Genomic DNA, 17,473 nt, shown 5'->3' on the forward strand with positions numbered 1-17,473 from the left:
TGGGCGGAGATTTATAACCTAGCCTCAGAAAGAAAAAAAATATATTCCCATCATTTTATAGGGGGACATAAATAAATCACAGGATGTTGTTTTTATTGTTCTTAATAGGTATTAAATGTTATATTTAGCATGTATAGTTCCTCAGAAGAAAAATATGATCCCTGACTCATTTCATCGCTAACTGTTAATCTAAGACTCACAAAGGGAAAGAAATAGACAAAATGAGACCAGGAGAGGGTAGAGAGAATGTAGTGTTGGTTTCAAAGAAGGACTGGTACAAAGGACTAAAATCTGAGAAAAAAACAACTCTTGTTGTCATTTTAGAGCCTTGGGCAGGTGGCAGTTGTGTGTGTATTTTTGCTCACTTGGCTCTGAGGGAAAGTGACTATGAACACCACAGACCTGCGGCTGATGAGCCCTATGGATTTCAAACTTTTCGGTCAAAAATAATTCACAACAATGTACAAATATTAACCCAACATATACTGCCACTCAAACCAAACCCGCGTTAATACAAATAAACCATACCATGTTCCTGTCGCGAACAATATTGTCTTTGCTTTCAGAGAATCCACGATTTCGTTGTCACAAATGAGTACCCGATTGTTCTAAGATGAAAACCTGCCGGCATGTAGTAGCTCAGTTTAGAGAGCACCTTATAAACACTTTCCATCCCGGTTTGGGACGTTCCTCCACCAATACAGATAATGGAGCGCTTTGCGCTTCGATGTCGGTCGTTTTCTCTCAACGTAAATCTCAAGATATCACTCCGCCTCTCGATTCTCTCGATTTTTTTCAGCCGCCACCTTAAACTTCTTATCCCGATTCTCTGACTGGAATAACTGTGTTAGCCTCGCCCTCGCTGGTTTTTAAGCAGCCAGTCCGATTGTCTCATTTAACCGTCCCATATTACAACTAGTAGACAATAAAAACGTGCGCGTCATATTACGCGAAAGGTGCATTGAAATAGATGATCACTCTGACGTAAGAGGTCTTGTTTATAGCAACAAAATAACTGCAAAACCGTACCACTCCTTTTTCTATACCAGCTGTATAATCAAAGCCTTTAAAAGTTCGTAACAAACTTGCGCAAACAGCGGATCTTTCAGTGTAATTTAATTACAGCGTGAGCACTGTTAATGCTGATAGATACTTTTTTTTTTAAGTAGTTTGCAGCTCAGTCAACAGGCATTTCATCACAGGAGAGTCATCAATAGACATACTCATACACGTATACACGTACACATACCTCGCACCTCGCAACGGATTAGGTGAAAAAAAAAGTTAGGATGGAGACAATTCTTGCCCAGACCAGTAGGACATCCTGCTTATTATCATATGCATTACCTGTTTAAAAACTTAACTGCTTGTGGAACAAATGAAAATTGGATCTTTTTTTCGTGAATAGAGGGGGGCAATATCGTTGCCCAGATGCCAGCAATTCAAATGAGGAGGCAAGGGGTTGCCTTTTGTCATCCACAATGTTGTTTGCCTTATTTGTCGTTCTGTCACAGATGCATTCCATACTTGTTAACGTGATCCCTAACAGATTACTGGCCATTGTTACCGTTTTTCTGACAGTCTTTTTCTGTGCCTCAGTAGCATCGTCAAACCAGCAGATGATGCAGAAGGCCAAAACACTTTCAATAAAAGCACAGAAAAACAATTGAAGCATTTTGATGTGGACATTAAAGGACAACAGTTTCTTTAAAAAGTACATTCTTTATCCAAGAAGGGTTAAGTCAAGGGCAACTGGACTTGGTCATAGATTCACCTCTTATCCAAGAAGCTTCTTCAGTTCTGACTGACTGGTGGGGAGTCCCAGGTATTTAACCTCTGTGGGGTTGTTGTCAAGGCCATCATGTGACTTGGTAGTAAGTTCTCCTGGTAGTTGGAGTCACCTGTGGCCAGGTGTGAATGGTTGTTAAATCTCCTGGGCAGCGCTGAAAGGACAGTAGATTCTTTGTTGTGTCTTAGAGCTCATGAGCTCAGTCCACAGGTCCAATTTAAGCTTATGGTCGAGCACAATGCCAAAATACTTGTAATTTGTAACAGGTTGTATTGGCTCCCCATTGATAAAGGCAGGGGTAGAGGACTGCAGCTTTCTAAAATCAATCGACATTTCTTTTGTCTCAGTGGTATTAAGGAGAAGGATTAATGCCATTTTCTCGTAACTATAACTTTTTTTTCATTTAAGTAACTTTTATAATATATTTCGTAACGAATGTGGCGTGGCCACTGCACCACCAGACTGTCTACTCCTAACAGAGCTGCACCTGACACTGTGTCACGGATTTATCAGCTCGCAGAACCGTCAACGATAAATTAAACTCATGGTTTGTTCTGGTGGTTTCCCAAATCAGTCAGCCTGAGCATGGAAACCTTGTTGGCTTTGGGGAAATGACATCTTCAGTCGTTCTTCTGTCGAGCCCCCTTTTTACTTTACTGCCTTGCTCCGGGCCCTCTGCGCATAGGTCAACGGATTCATATTTCAGGGGAGCTCTATATTTTCCCAAACGGCTACACATCTTGCCAAGTTCTTAAGAGCCATTCATTGGGCCGTGATTTGACCGTGCCTTAAAATTTTTCAAGCATTTATTGCCGAACCATGTAGAAATCGATAATACTGCACTGTTTAAAATCTGCTGCCCAGTGCAAGCTAAAATAAAACTACATTCATCTCCTGCTGTGAGTTGTAAAGGAAAACATAGCCAGTTGTTATACACATTTTGGATGTGTTGTGGCTGGTAACTTCCCATTTTGATAAGGTATTCTGTAATATGACGCACTGTTACAACATGAGAACAGTCTGTATAGGATGCTTATCTTATACAGAGTAAAGTTTACGCAGCGTACACTACGCAAAGCTTTAAAGAATGCCAAAGACTAGCGTTGCACTGCACAAGATAACGGGCCCTGTTGAAGAGCGACTGAGATGGATCATCCCGTTGGCACAGTGATCGTGCGGGATGATCGTAGGGAAACAGAGAAAAGCGTTTATAATAGATCGACTTTTCGTAACTGTATCGCTACTATTATTATTACTCTACTTTTAATCGCCAGGCTGACAAGATCCTCACGGGGAATAGACCTACAGTCGTTGTATCACTCAGTGAGATACCACGTCCGCGAGACATTGTGTGCGCGCTCCCGGTGAAGTGCCCAGCTCTCAGTCCACACCCGCCTTAGAATTTAAAGGCAGGAGCTGAATGCGCTTGCGCAGTGTAACGGAACTTGCCATGGCTCATTTCATGGGTATGGGCATGACTCGGTGAAAGAGAGAGAGAGAGCAAGCGAGAGACGAACCGTGTGAGTTTGGGGCTCACAGTAAAGCCGGCCGCTGACCTGCACGTGTGCCCTAGTCAACGATTCGACCGTGCTGTCAAAAGAGAAAGGGATAGCCAGAAAAGAGAAACGCCTGGAATGACACTAGCGCCAAGAGATCAGAATTAGGAGAATAAGCACGAGAGGCACGGAGCAGTGAACAGCTAGCCGTCAAAGAGAAACAACTGAGAAAGACAGGCAAGAAAAAGGACATCTAGTGGGACGAATAGAGTTGTTTGATTGCCCTGACAGAGTCTACGCTGCAAAAGATTGTGAGTTAGGTAAGTGGCTTATTAAACCGTTCAAATGCCGGGGTTGATCGCGCGTAAGAACAGCCTCCTCCCTCTTAACTCACATTCATCTGCAACAATTTTTCTGGTACAATCTGTCGAACAAATCTGTTGCAGTTTAAGATGAAATTCTATCATAGACTGTCAACGATGCACCTTTTGCATGGTCGTGTGGTTGTTGTGCCAGCGGTAAGATTTTTGGGGATGACGACAACACATTTTTTCTTAGGCCCATTGTGTTCAACTTAACTGTGTTATAAGAATGGAAAAATTAGCGTATTAACATCGTTAGAACTACCCCTCAGTGTAATAAACTAATAAAATATCAAACAACTTGAATCACCTCATACCGTCTGTGTTGACGAGTTGCCTTGCACCCTGGATTAGCTCACAGCACTTACCTCACAGCTAACCGACCTCGTAAAGGCCACAAAACATTTCAATACCAGAAACAACCATGAAAATTTGTTGCACGTTAGTGTTAAACTCGCACCCTGTCAAAAGCCATATGGGCAGCATAGCTGCATCAGCTCAGAAATCATAGCCCCCGTAAAGAGGGCCTCAGTTAGCCGTCCAATGCACTTGAGAGCAGCGACGCTATTAGTAGTGGGCCAGGCCTCACTGAACATCCCGATTTTGATACCAGTCGTAAAGACGTTTGCCTTTACCAAATTGAGTCTTAACGGTGTGAATATTTCTTAGTCTATCGCCAACCTCGACGCCAGTAACCTAAATTTGTGCCGAGAGTCTTGTTTACGTGTGGATTTGCCTCGTGGACCATTTGCGTCTCAGGCGCGGTGGATTAACTATTCCATGTGTAAATCGTCTGTGATGTAGTCTCCATATGCTGCACTCAGGAAGTTATTTTTACCATATAAGTTTGAGTCTGGCTGTATATGCATAGCTACACTGTCATTTATTTTACTCAAGTGAACTTATCTGGGGCGTTTTCGGACAAATTCATAAGTATTAATTTATTTATTTGGGTGCCGATTTAGCTTAGTTCATTCTTTGAATAAGCCTTCTTCGCCCTGCTCGCGTGAAGACAGCATGACTCGACGTTTGGGCCTCGCCATGCGAACGCGTGCGCAGCTCGACATGTCGACCACTAAACAATTCAGTAGATACAAAAGTGATTTGCTATCGGTCATTCGCAAATAAACACGGCTTAGTTACATCTCTTTGCACGAGGTGTTTAGTACTGTCTTCTTCTTGCATAATATATTTAAATAGGCGGAAAAAAAGTTGCGTCTGACAGCAGTTCACTTGACAGGTGCCATGTTCTCGTTGCCGAATTTAGCTGTCTTCCGTTTACGAAAATTGAACTAGCAAGCTACCAGACTGTCTTGAATGAATGGTTGTCTCTTTAGTTTTATCCTACGGGACAATATGCATTTCAAAACCTTTACAGGTCAAAAATTTGACTGTTTAAATCATACCGTAAGGGACTGTGCTCATGAAGTGTCTTAGTAGAGGGTCGATGGCAGATATGGATTTAAAAAGTTCTATTAAAAACACCCACTTATACGTTCACAGTACTGTTGACTGCGCAGTTATGTGGTCTGATGCAATAAAATGAGACCTGCATTTCGTTTTAAAACAAGACTACAAATTTAGAATTCAAAATTAAATTTGATGCAGCATTTCTGCTTTTTTGTCATACGTTTCTGGATCATACTGTATAAACAAAAACATTCCGGCTAGATTTTATTAAAATATATATATGTATGTACAACACTGGGGAAAATCCCTTGGATTATTCTAGTTTTGCACAGACCAGATCTTCATTTCGCACAGCATTTAACAAAAGTTCACAGGAGGCAAAGAAAACACCTGGATGTGTACCAAAAACTTTAGTTTCTTTGATAACGAAATACAAAAGATGAGCAGATTTTGAGTAATATCCAACACCATAACAGTAACACCTTTAAAAAAATTGGTATTATAACAGTGGTAACTAATACTAAAACATTCATTTATGGGTGAATAATTGCACTGAATCTAATAATAAGCTGGTTATTACTTAATATATCGTATACCTCTCTGGTCGTTTGACCACTAGTCTTAAAGAGGGTAATTTTCTGAATATAGGCACTGATATAACCCATTTCAAAATTCGCAAACAACTGCAAAAACCTAGCAGTCATTTCAAGTCTTGGTTATAAGGATCTTGCAGTTCAGAAGTCTTTAAGTCCAAGCACAATTCTGTTACACATAGCACCCCCTCTCCGTTGTAGCTCCCAGTAGATCCAAGCATTTCGTGATTAAGACATTAATAGACATAATAAACATTCTGCCCCCTCCCCTCCCTTTCTTGTTTTGAAACTGTGCAGTGCAGACATGGCAGATGCAGACTTGGACTTCACGACAGGCGACGCCGGGGCGTCTGCGACTTTCCCCATGCAGTGCTCCGCCCTGCGTAAAAACGGCCACGTGGTGCTGAAGGGACGACCATGCAAGATTGTTGAAATGTCCACCTCCAAAACCGGCAAGCACGGGCATGCCAAGGTGCGTGAGGGGTGACGCGGGTCTTAACTAACTCTGATTGTGGCCGCTGGGTATGAATGAGTATGTGTACGATGAAGATGAAGAAAAAAAGTAATAGCGAGACTAACATATATATATTAGGGTGAGAGAGAGAGAGAGAGAGTCTTTTGTTGAACTTGAACTTGATCCATGACATCATAGCATTGGTGCTTGTAAATGGGTGGCATTTGAAGTTACGATACCATGTTACACAAAAACCTCTAGCACATTTCTAAGGGACAAGCGAGGCTTACACGGAAAACTCCCGAGTAACTACAAATGTGAACATGTATATCCCGTAAAACAGGTCCATCTTGTGGGCATCGATATCTTCACCGGGAAAAAATATGAGGATATCTGTCCCTCCACTCACAATATGGATGTCCCTAACATCAAGAGAAACGACTATCAGGTATGCTTGGGTTCCAGCACTCACAGTACACACAAAGAGATTTGGGTGATTATTTCCAACCTTGTTAACAAACAACATCAAGCTATGTGTCTATCTATCTATGTGCCAGCAATTAATTATACCAATTTAGTCTCCTCTGCACGCAGAGGTATTTTGGTAAAAATGTACGCTCAAATGACCACAACCCTTTGGAAAGTCTCAGGCTCTTGAATACAGTTGAATTGGTTTGGAAGCTAGAGTCAAACTGTGTTTTCCAGTTTCAATCCAAGACCTATCCATTCATGTACAAGTACAGTACCTGTCCCTTCTCGCTCTTCTCATCATCTAATCTACCTGTTCCTACCCTTCTTTGCAGCTGATTGGGATCCAGGATGGCTACTTGTCTCTTCTGCAGGATAGCGGTGAGGTCAGAGAAGATCTTAGGTTGCCTGAGGGAGACCTTGGCAAAGAGATTGAGAGCAAGTTTGAAGCTGGAGAAGAGATGTTGGTTAGTACGATCAACTCCAATAAATAATAAGAAATCTGCTCTCTAAACCATTACTTTTAAGAAGACCATTTTAGTAACACAATGCTTTGAACGTCTTATCGTCATACGTAACTGAATTCTAAAATTTTGTTTGTTTTGTTTTTCTCCTGTCCTTGTGTCTTTTAGGTCACTGTTATCTCTGCGATGGCTGAGGAGGCAGCAATTTCCATCAAACCCCTGGCTAAATAAAAAGCAGCAGGTACAACCAGAGCTCTCACTTGTGTGTGTGCATGCTGACCTGACTGCTAAGGCACAGAGTGACTGAGCTACAGCTGAGTGCCAACAGCCCAGCACTGATCTGAGTGCCTATCTTAAAAGGAAAGATTCACCCCCCCCCCCTTTTAAAAACAAAGAAACAAACAAACAAAACAAAACAAAAAAACGAGCTCCCCAGTCCTTCTTTTGCCTTAGGATTAGTCTGATGTTGAAATTTTATATAACTGCAGACATTTGACTGTTTTCCTAAATATCTGTTTTTAAAAAGCTTGGAATGGTTTTCTTCCCTCCTGTAACAAAATAATAACAACAACAGCAACAAAAAAGCAAAATTCAAGAATCAACCTAGTGATCCATGTGCATCATCAGAATAAAGATGTTTTCAAGTGTGATGAAAGCTGTCAAGAAGTCAGTGTTCATACCAACACAAGGGAGACAGAGAATTCGATTCTGATGTGTTTGCATCGTCTGCAGTATTTACCCGGTAATTTTCACATCATGAGAGGAAAGTCTAAAAAGATATTTCAATAAGAGATAAGTGGCAGCCCCCCCCCCACCCCACCCCCGCATTTGAATCTTTGAATTTTTGGTTTAGCTAATCTTGAGGTAACTGAAACAGGACAGTTCATATACTTCAGCGCATCCTTCCCTTTGGAGAAAAAAAAAATAATAATAATAATTTCATCATCCAAATAAGGTCATTTTCCCCCCCAAAACATTCTCTTTCCTGGGAAGTAGAATAAGACTTGACATTGTGTTACTTGTTTAGCTACTGCCTTCAACTGATCATTTTAGCATTAATAACTGAACAAATTTGGTCAAATTAGCATGCTTTAAAAGTTTTGCCATGAAGCTATTAAACAGTGAGGATAATAAGTGTATTCCATTGAAGACATTAAAGAACTTTGGGCCTGGCCAAATGTAGTAAAACAAAAAAAAAAAACAAAAAAAAAAATACATGATTAAGAATATATTTATTGAATTAACCAAGTATTATGTTGTTGCAAATATAATATAAAGGTTGTAAATCAAAAATAAAAAATGAATTGGATTTTGTCAACTTGATTTCCATTATGTATGAACTCTGGTTGTGTGTGTTATGTATATTGTGACTGGGCTTATGTTTAAAACGATAACAGCATGTTTTATACTGTCATCATGTTTAAACGGATTGTAATAGAACATGGCCCAAAATGCAACATTTAGTAAGTTACAGAGAGAGACGCAGCACCCATTTTCAAGTTAGAGTTCTTTGAACCAGGCATATCTGTACTTCAGTCACAAATGGCTGATCAGGTGATGGGTAGTCTTAATACTGGAATAATTCGTACAGAGAATACCAATTCTGAATACAGTTTAGTCTAATATTTGGCAAAATCATGTGAGCTGCAGTCTGAGAAAATGCCTTTATGGTGCAGTTATTGTTGAAACAAAAAATAGTTCTTGTCTTTTTCTTTTAAAGCCCAACGTAAAGTTAAATCTAGCTTCAGAAAGCCAAACTCTAAGGGAATTTGCAAATACAAACTTCATATTATTTCTGGTTCTGATCAAATTGGAGTCATTTGCCAAGAAAGCAAACAGCTTGTATTCTTAGTCACTGAGATACTTTGAAGTTTCTCCGAACAATTTGCTGTTTGAGACCAGGCTTTTTGTGTTTAGAGCTTAGGGGTGAAAAAGAAAAAAAAATTAAGCCTTTTAAAGTCAATAACTGTAATATTCATTCTGTCCCATTTTTTCCCCCCCTTCATTTCTGTTCATTGTGTCCGGTCTTCTTTTTACCCCTTCATATCTTATTTCTCTTTTTTTTTCCCCATCTCGCTCCGCATCTTCCCAAACATAATCGATATACTTGCCATTCTGTCCTTAATTCCTCATTTTTCGTTCTCAATTTTTCTTCAACGTCCCTTTCTATCCCACCTTCCAATCTCTTTTCCCGCTCCTACATTTCTCTTAGGGGTTTGACAAGATGCACTGGACCTGGAAAGGAGAGAATTAGACCTCAGCAATGTTACTCTCCCTTTATTTTTTTTTTCTTTTCTTTTCTTTTTAAATTTCTATCTCTCCCTCTCTCTTTCTGTACTTGACACCCTTCTTTGGGATAAAAAAAAAAAAAAACCCAGAAAAGAATTCAAATAAATAATAATTGGAAATTGTTGCAAGCAGACAAAAACAAAAACTCTCTGTAAATACTCAATGTTCCAAAATCAACACTAAGTTGAATGTACAAACAAACAAAAAAAAAAAGAAGAGAAAGACCAATATAGACGAGTAAGGGCGTTCTTATACATACTGCTCTTTCTATCACCTCGAGCATTGTAAAGGTGGACAAGGAGACAGGGAGAGAACAGTGTGTTTTTTTTTTTTTGTAAAGGCACCTTGTAATTATCAAGGGCATCTATGCTTAAAAAAAAAAAAAAGAAAAAGAAAGAATGAAAAAAAAAGAAACGAAAAAACCAGTATGTCTGTTCTGATCTTGTCCTGCTTGACATTTTTTTTTTTCAATTCTCTTAAGGTATAATGTTAATCTGTCTGAGCTACCCCTCTGGTAAACATCTCTGCCAACAATAAATCCACGTCACCAAGTGAAGACTTAAAGGTTTGCCATGTGGCTAATTTTATTTACAAGAGACTACAATACAGAAAAAAAAAAAAAAAAAACTCCCCACGTACAAATGCAAATTTTTAGCAACGACTGATTGATAACCTGATCAACACCGTATGTAATGTTCAAGATAGGAGCAGGTCCTTGTCACAGGGTCAAAGTCTTCATCTCAAGTTCCTTATACATGTCATTGGCTGTAGGATGGGGAGTGAGACCAATGGACAGAGGTGGCCGGCCTGACACACAGCAAGCAGGCATGCCTGGTCTTACACAGGCTTGACGGATGACCTGTTTGAAGTTTTTCTTTTTTTTATTGCTAAGAATGATTAAGAAGACATATTTAAATCGGTTTCTAAAAAAAAAAAATCATGTCTGCCAGCCTGCACCTTGTCCAACTTTGGCCTCTTTTTTTTTCTCTCTCTTTACTTCTTTGCTTTATGTCATACAAGAGAAGCAAGACAAATGTTTCATGTTTGTTTCATAAGAGCAGAACAGCCGTTTGTGTTAACACAGAAGAAACCCCCCCCCCCCCCCAAAAAAAGCCTGATATTAAAAAAAAAAAAAAAAACAACACAGAAAATGTCTGTTGTCTTGAGTCACTGTCTGGAGAAACATCACAACTGTAGCAGCCGAAAACATGAAACTCACTGTCACCGAACGCAGTGTGAGATCACAGAAGACGAGAAATTTAAAGAGAACGAGTGATGAGTTCATTATTTTAACTTTCTTTTAAAAAAAAAAAAATAATGGAAAGGGTTTGCCTCTCTACGATTTTGCTGTTATATGGTCTGGACATAAAAAGAAAAGAAAAACCTTGAAGACTTCACAGAGCGAATGTTTCAGACACAAATAAGAATATGGAATTAGGATCTTGATTTGAGGGTAAAAAAAAAAACAACAAAAAACATTTGAATGTGGACTTAATGACTGGATATTATGGAAATCTTTTTTCCAAGATCTGGGATCATCTATAATGTATTGACCAGGATATTTTTTTACAGTACTAAAAACATTACTAACTTTGGTCAGACAATCTCCATTTAGCAGCTTTGGAATAATAACAAACCAGCTGAAAAGTTGATCATCATCTCCAAATTCAGAGTGACTTTTTAGTTGTGTGTTACAATGGTTGTCCCATTTTGGTTTAACTCTGTTACATAACGCCAAATGAAACCGGGAAATGAGTGGAGGTCAACCTTTGTTACTTGCAAAATGGTGACCAAATCTCTGGGTAAGTTGGCTGTAACTTTGGACAACTGCTATGATAACAGAACTTCAGACTCAGGTCAACTGGGACTGCGGTAACTCTTTCTGGCACCAAATTCTGATTGGTGGAGAGTAACCCTTGGTTACTTGCTATGGTGATAAAACCTCTGTCCGGCCTGGGGGTGGGAGAGGAAAGCGTGGCGAGGAGCAGGTTGGGGAGAGCTCTGAAAAGGTGCCTGGTGACACAAACAAACAGTACTTTTTAATCAGCATTTACGCAGAAACCATACAATACTTTTCATTGGAGTGTTTTTAATAAGCATTTCTGATACGTGGGTGGTAGAAAAGAAACCATACAGTTTGTTTGATTTACATATCAGATTTTTTTTGGGGGGGGGGGGGGGGGGGGGGGGCGCAATATATAAAACAAGTTTGTGCACATCATGTTAATCTTAAGATAATCCTCGATAGCCACATGGGGTAGAGAGTTGGCCAAAAGAGTGGCAGAAATCGTGTGTGTGCGCGAGAGTATGACGGCATCGTATTTGAGAAGGTAAGTTCTGACGGAGAAGCCACAGGGGAAAAAAAAACGGAGGGAACAAGAAACTAGGCCAGGTTTGTGTGGAACGGGTGGGGGGGGGTGGGGGTAACAGGCATGCTAGAGTTGTATAGGTTATTATACAAGGATCTGGGAACTAACCTTGGCAGTGGGTATCTGCACAGGCATGGAAGGAGTGGGCAACAGGCCAGCAGCACTCACATGCAGGGCCTGTGGATGCATGGGCCTCAGAGCACCCTGCATTAATACACATATTCAAATCACTCACCCGTTCTATGCATGCATGGTTTACAGTTCGACAGAATACAGTTACGCAGTGGAAAGGAGTGGACCAAGTCATTATCCGCTAAAACGAATGACCGAAACACCTACAGAGCCAAAACATTAATGACCGCCTGCCCAATATGCTCTTGGTCCTGCATGTGCTGTCAAAATGGCGCTGGCCCGCCGAGGGACGGACCGTGAAGGTGTCCTGCGGTACCCGGCACCAAAACATTAGCAGCGGATCCTTCCAAGTCCTGCGAGTTGCGTGGTGCAGCCGCCGTGGATCGGGCTTGTCGGTCCAGCACGTCCCATAGACACGGGACTTGAAGGATCCGCTGCTAATGTTTTGGTACCAGATACCGCACAACACCTTCGGGGGTCTCGTAGAGTCCATCCCGCGGCGGGTTGGCGCCGTTTTGGGCGGCACGCGGAGGACCGACGGGCGTCTTAGGCTCGTTGGCATATACTCTTATTTATCTCCCTTAATAAAATGAACTTGACAAAACGTTTTTAGTGAAATGGACTTGCCGAATCAGTGAAGCCAGACTGCTGGTTGGCGTGTTCCAGCTGTTTCTGCAGAGGTATCCCAGCACTGGGAATGAATCCTGTGAAGAACAGAGATAAAAATGCGTCTTGGTGCGAGGGGACATTTATAATCTAGCTTCTAAGACACGCGTCTCTCGCATTTCATGGTGGGATATAAAGAAATCACTAGACGTTGCTCCTTTCATGCTCAATATGTTTTTCAACGAAATATTTTAAGATGAATAGTTCCTCAGAAGAAAAATGCGTTCTAATATTCATTCCATTGCTAACTGTGCGTCTAGGACTGACCTGACAAGAAAAACAGACCAAAAAAAAAAAAAAACCCCAACAAGAAAGTGGAACACGTGTTTGGTACCAGTTTCTAAGATGAATTGGTGCAAAGAACTAAATGCTGAGGAAAATCAACTCTTGTCACTTTAGGACTTTTGGGCAGGTGGTACTTGAAAGTGTGTGTAGTTTTGCTCACCTGGCTGTGAGGGGAAGTGACTGTGTACAGCATAGCCCTGCGGCTGATGAGGCAGATACTGCATAGTCTGGAATGCTGATGCACCTGCCGGAAAGGGGGGAGAGAGAGAGAGAACGCAAGCAAAGTGTCTCTGTTGTTAATACATACAAGACAAGCACACGCGTACAGTCTGTTTCTCTCAGATATTACAAGCAGGAGACCTTTTTTTTCCCTGGCGTTCAGGGCTATCCTTAAATGCGCATACACAGACCAGACACACACACACACACACACACACACACACACAGGTGTACCTCTGATCTGAGTGCTGCTGGCGAAGCTGATGGGTACAGAGGGGCTGGGGCCGTAGGTGGAGGGGTGCTGGGCCTGAGAGACAGAGTAAGGCTCATGGACCGCAGGGCTGCCTGAGAACTGGCCGTGCTCAGAGGAGCCAGAGCTGAACCCAGGCTGGCCAGGGAAATGCCGACTCTGCCCAGAGAAAACGTACACATCTCATCACATACATGCACGTACCACACGGTTCTTTTATGTCCTTAACTAATGTTGAGACCCACGTGCACATACAGTACGCTGTATTTTAGGGATGTGCCGATCGTGAAATTCTGGGTCGATACGATATTTAAAATAACAATTTGGCCGACAGCCGATACCGATGTTTTTTTTGTTTGTTTGTTTTGTTTTTGTTGTTATTTGTTCCCCCTTTCGTGCCAGGGAAACAAAGACATCTTCACGTTTTCTTTCACTTTTATTGGAAAACAAACCACACATGTGCACGGCACCCGATGCCCTGTTACGTCATGCCAGAGTAGTGTCCAGCCAGTGGCTGTAATGGGTGGTATTACAGTACCACCTATTGGATCTTCTCTGAATCTGCAGCTGAGTAGGCTTCTCTTGTCCGAGTCAGACTGCAAATGTCTAACACAGGGGTGTCAAACTCCGGTCCTGGAGGGCCGGGGTCCTGCTGATTTTTTTTTTTCACCTCTTAGTTACCTGTTGATTTTCACCTTGAAAACAGGTGTGGACACTCTTCAGCCAATCAGAGATTCTATTTAGTTGATCTACAAGAAAAACAGCAGGACCCCGGCCCTCCAGGACCGGAGTTTGAGACCCCTGGTCTAACAGAACATCTAGCCAGTGCAAAACTGATGTGACACAATGTGTCACATCAGTTATGTTAATGTGTTTGTTGTTCCAGACAACAATACATACATAGAGGGAACAAAGTCTAATCATATTTAGAATGAAAGAAACCCAATACAGTGAGAAAGTGTGAAGATATCTAATATTAGAAGTGAAAATACATTTGTATGTATGTGAACAACAATAAAAAAGCTTTCTACATAAGATATAAATGAGGATTTGATAATATTATCACAAATTGTTATTAAAAAATGCAACTGTAGAACAGACATTATGAAGTACCACTGTAATGGTCTCAAACAGAAAGCCTTTAAAAAGGGGTGCTTTTACCCACAATCCTTTTCATAAGAACCCAACATATTTCAACCAAGGATTTGAAACACTGACGCAGTAAAGGACTCTAACTGCATTGTATCCACACGATCCCTCCATTTCAAAGAAAACTGACACCTACTCTGAGGCCACAAGACCTCTGATGATTCTCAATTCATTTCATATTCATCCTACGAACCTTCACTAATTACATAAGGAGATAGAAGGGCCGAAAAAAAGGTTATGCCAAAAATGTCACCCTTAGTTCAGTTCAAAATCTACCTCTCTGACATCTATACGGCTTTGGAAACAAAGATTCTTCGGCCAGCCCACTGATGTATGATGGGCTACTGAACAAACAAGTCCATTGTAATGTCTACATGTAAGTATATATATATATATATATATATATATATATATATATATATATATATGTGTGTGTGTGTGTGTGTGTGTGTGTGTGTGTGTGTGTGTGTGTGTATATGTACACACACACACACATATATAATGTAAGGTTCACTCCTTACTTTTTTTTTTTAATTTAATTACTAATTAATTAACCGGCTAATTCAATTAGAAAAAAAAAGAATTAAAAAAGAAAAGGACAGAGTGAACTTTCTATTCTGTGTTGCAGTGAAGTGCAGGGAGGACACTGTAGACCCAGCCTGGGCTTTACTTACAGGGATAACAGGAGTCGGAAACAACTGCTTGTTACGCTCTCCCAGCAGACCGCTCGGCCTGCTATGACTGACTGGACTGCCTGAGGAGAGAGTACACAAAAGAGTCAGGCCACGGAAACCAGAACCACACAGACCACAGTCATCGTAAACGCACAGCAGCAGCGATGTACAGCAGCAGTGTTGCTCAGGTTAAAGAAAGCGGCCCAGAATATCAGATAACCTCTGGTTTGATTGCTAAGCGCAGAGGAGAGAGGGGAAAAAAAAAAAAAATGACAATGCACTGATGCTATCTAGTCACCGCTGTTTTCATCCATCCTCTTAACACATAAATCAGTGTTCTTCTTTACTGATGTGAGACTGGGATTACGGGGCCGCTGTTTCTGATGAACACAGAATGAGAGAGAAAACAGGTCATTTTCAGCTCACCCTGCATGCTGAGCAGATGCTGTCCAGAATGCATGGGTAAACTAGGCTGGTAACTGGCCGACGTCAATGTTGTTATGTCACTATGTAAAATGAGGGAAAAAAGAAAAAAAACAGAGAGCGAGAGAAACACACAAGAAAGAAAGAGACATTAAAGACAGAAATTTAAATGATGAATATATTAATTTAGTTGGTAAATATATCATCTTCTCATCCTAAATCCTGAAAGTGTGTGTGTGTGTGTGTGTGTGTGTGAAGAATAAATATAAATATAAAGACATCTGAAGATCAATTTTCCAGTCTTTCACCATCAACTTTTTTATGGGCAATTTTGCTCATACGGCAATTTAAAGAAGTTCCTCCTGCTGTGTTCTCAAAACGGCATTCATCTCAGTAAAACCTGTTGAGTTATCGTTGATTTTGTTTAAATAACAGTTCATTTTCTTTTTTGTTCACCTTTGCTCCTTTCTGCGTCTCTTCTCCTCTTCGTGGAGGACTTTCTTCAGCTGCAGAAAAAGTTGATGCTTCTCCTCCTGCAAGCTCTGTAGTTTTTCTCCCATCTTCTGAACCTGTGAGGAATAAAAAGTTTGGACAGGACATCAGACCAATGAGAAGAAAGCCCTCATCGTTACGAGCAGCGCCGCAACACTGCATTGTTTGTGATACCTGCTGCCACAGGCACACGGTAGCTTATGTTCCATGGGCGGCCGACCCACTCGTAGTCCACTCTGTTATTTTCCTTCAGCGTCCTTTCATCTGTGTCTTGTTTTGGACGCTCTGATAAGTGAAGTGTCTGCTGCGTGAATAATTGTAAATTTGCATGTGAACTCCTCACCTGCTCTTTTGTCTCCTCTAACGACATTCTCTCCTCCATCTCTTTCGTCCTTTTCCTTTCTTCCTCCTCCTTCATTTTCTGTTCCATCATCTTGTCCACCTCCTCCTCTTCTACACCACAGAAAAAAAAAAAAAAGAGAGAGAGAGAGATTTATAACAACTATTCTGCGTTTAGATGAAACAATAGGACAAGTTATGATAAAGTGTTCTCAAAATCATGAGGTCGTATTGGAGTAAAATTGCAAGCCAAGGGAAACGCAGTTATACCCTGTCTCTTCCTCTCTCTCTCCCTCATTATATGTTTATGCAGGGCCCTTGCCATAGCGTTGGACAGCTTCGGTCTCTCCAGCAGAGCAGGCATCGTGACGGGAAGTGGAGGTGCCAGCTGATCAAGGGAGAGCAGAGACAGACTTGGTTAGGATGATGAACACGTAATATTGTCTTTTTGTGGCTGCATTGGTTGGTTAGACACTTATTGGCTCTAAATAGCTGCTGACATCCCGCGAGCGCCAGCTTACAAGCAGCCGTGCATTGCTAACTCCAGTGAGTCAGCTAGTTTTCATAAAGGTAGAATTATTAAGAGTCTGTGAAGTTGATAAATAGTTTGGAACTTACTTTCGCTTTGTAGTGGGTCCTCGCCGGTTACTATTTTATGCGTTTAAGTGGAAGTTAATTTGGTTTTCTTTACCCTTGATGAAACTCACAAATATGGGCGCTTTACCAACATTAGCATTCGAGTTTGTTTGTACAAATACGCTTCCGGTGTCAAAATGCTGCTAGTACTTCCTGTGGTGACTGTCGAAAAGCATATCGGGACTTGTCGTTCTTGATGTTGTTAAATGCCAACGCGGCAAGAACCTCTGCCAAGGGGAGCCATTGGCTTTTTTTTTTTTTTTTGCTGAAACCTGAACAATTTGAGTGTTGCCTATTTTACTGTAGGAAACGAAAAAGAGATTCACCAGGTTCTTAAATGGCACCTTTTAAAACAAAACAAAAATGTATTGAATATTGCAATTATTTACTGCCTAATCAATTATTTTCTGAATGTTTGGCCTATTCGTGGTTAGCCACATTTCCAGTTTTCTTAAAAATTATTACCAGAATTTATAAACAAAGTAATAAATCTTGTACAATATGCTCCTCTTTT

The 17,473-nt window shown here is 41.0% G+C and overlaps 2 protein-coding genes across 3 annotated transcripts; one reads left to right on the forward strand and one right to left on the reverse strand.

Moving 5' to 3' along the window:
• Positions 1 to 3,227: 3,227 nt before the first annotated feature.
• Positions 3,228 to 8,345, forward strand: LOC115816896 (eukaryotic translation initiation factor 5A-1). 2 transcript variants are annotated; one of them, XM_030780068.1, is made up of 5 exons: positions 3,228 to 3,605; positions 5,948 to 6,122; positions 6,448 to 6,552; positions 6,908 to 7,039; positions 7,205 to 8,345. In XM_030780068.1, the coding sequence occupies exons 2-5, from the start codon at positions 5,955 to 5,957 to the stop codon at positions 7,265 to 7,267; spliced, it is 468 nt and encodes a 155-aa protein (XP_030635928.1). In that variant the 5' UTR covers positions 3,228 to 3,605; positions 5,948 to 5,954; the 3' UTR covers positions 7,268 to 8,345. The 2 variants fall into 2 exon arrangements, with proteins under 2 accessions (XP_030635928.1, XP_030635929.1); XM_030780069.1 differs by having other exon boundaries at positions 3,228 to 3,596.
• Positions 8,346 to 10,759: 2,414 nt separating this feature from the next.
• On the reverse strand, positions 10,760 to 17,031 carry LOC115817316 (G protein pathway suppressor 2-like). Its single transcript, XM_030780600.1, has 11 exons — positions 16,942 to 17,031; positions 16,594 to 16,711; positions 16,328 to 16,437; positions 15,949 to 16,061; positions 15,496 to 15,575; positions 15,070 to 15,149; positions 13,231 to 13,405; positions 12,938 to 13,021; positions 12,454 to 12,530; positions 11,803 to 11,898; positions 10,760 to 11,338 (listed from the first exon to the last, which is right to left on the reverse strand). The coding sequence occupies exons 2-11, from the start codon at positions 16,685 to 16,687 to the stop codon at positions 11,246 to 11,248; spliced, it is 1,002 nt and encodes a 333-aa protein (XP_030636460.1). The 5' UTR covers positions 16,688 to 16,711; positions 16,942 to 17,031; the 3' UTR covers positions 10,760 to 11,245.
• Positions 17,032 to 17,473: the final 442 nt, after the last annotated feature.

This window comes from Chanos chanos, chromosome 7 (genome assembly GCF_902362185.1).
Source record: "Chanos chanos chromosome 7, fChaCha1.1, whole genome shotgun sequence".
Classification (NCBI taxonomy): Eukaryota; Metazoa; Chordata; class Actinopteri; order Gonorynchiformes; family Chanidae; genus Chanos; species Chanos chanos.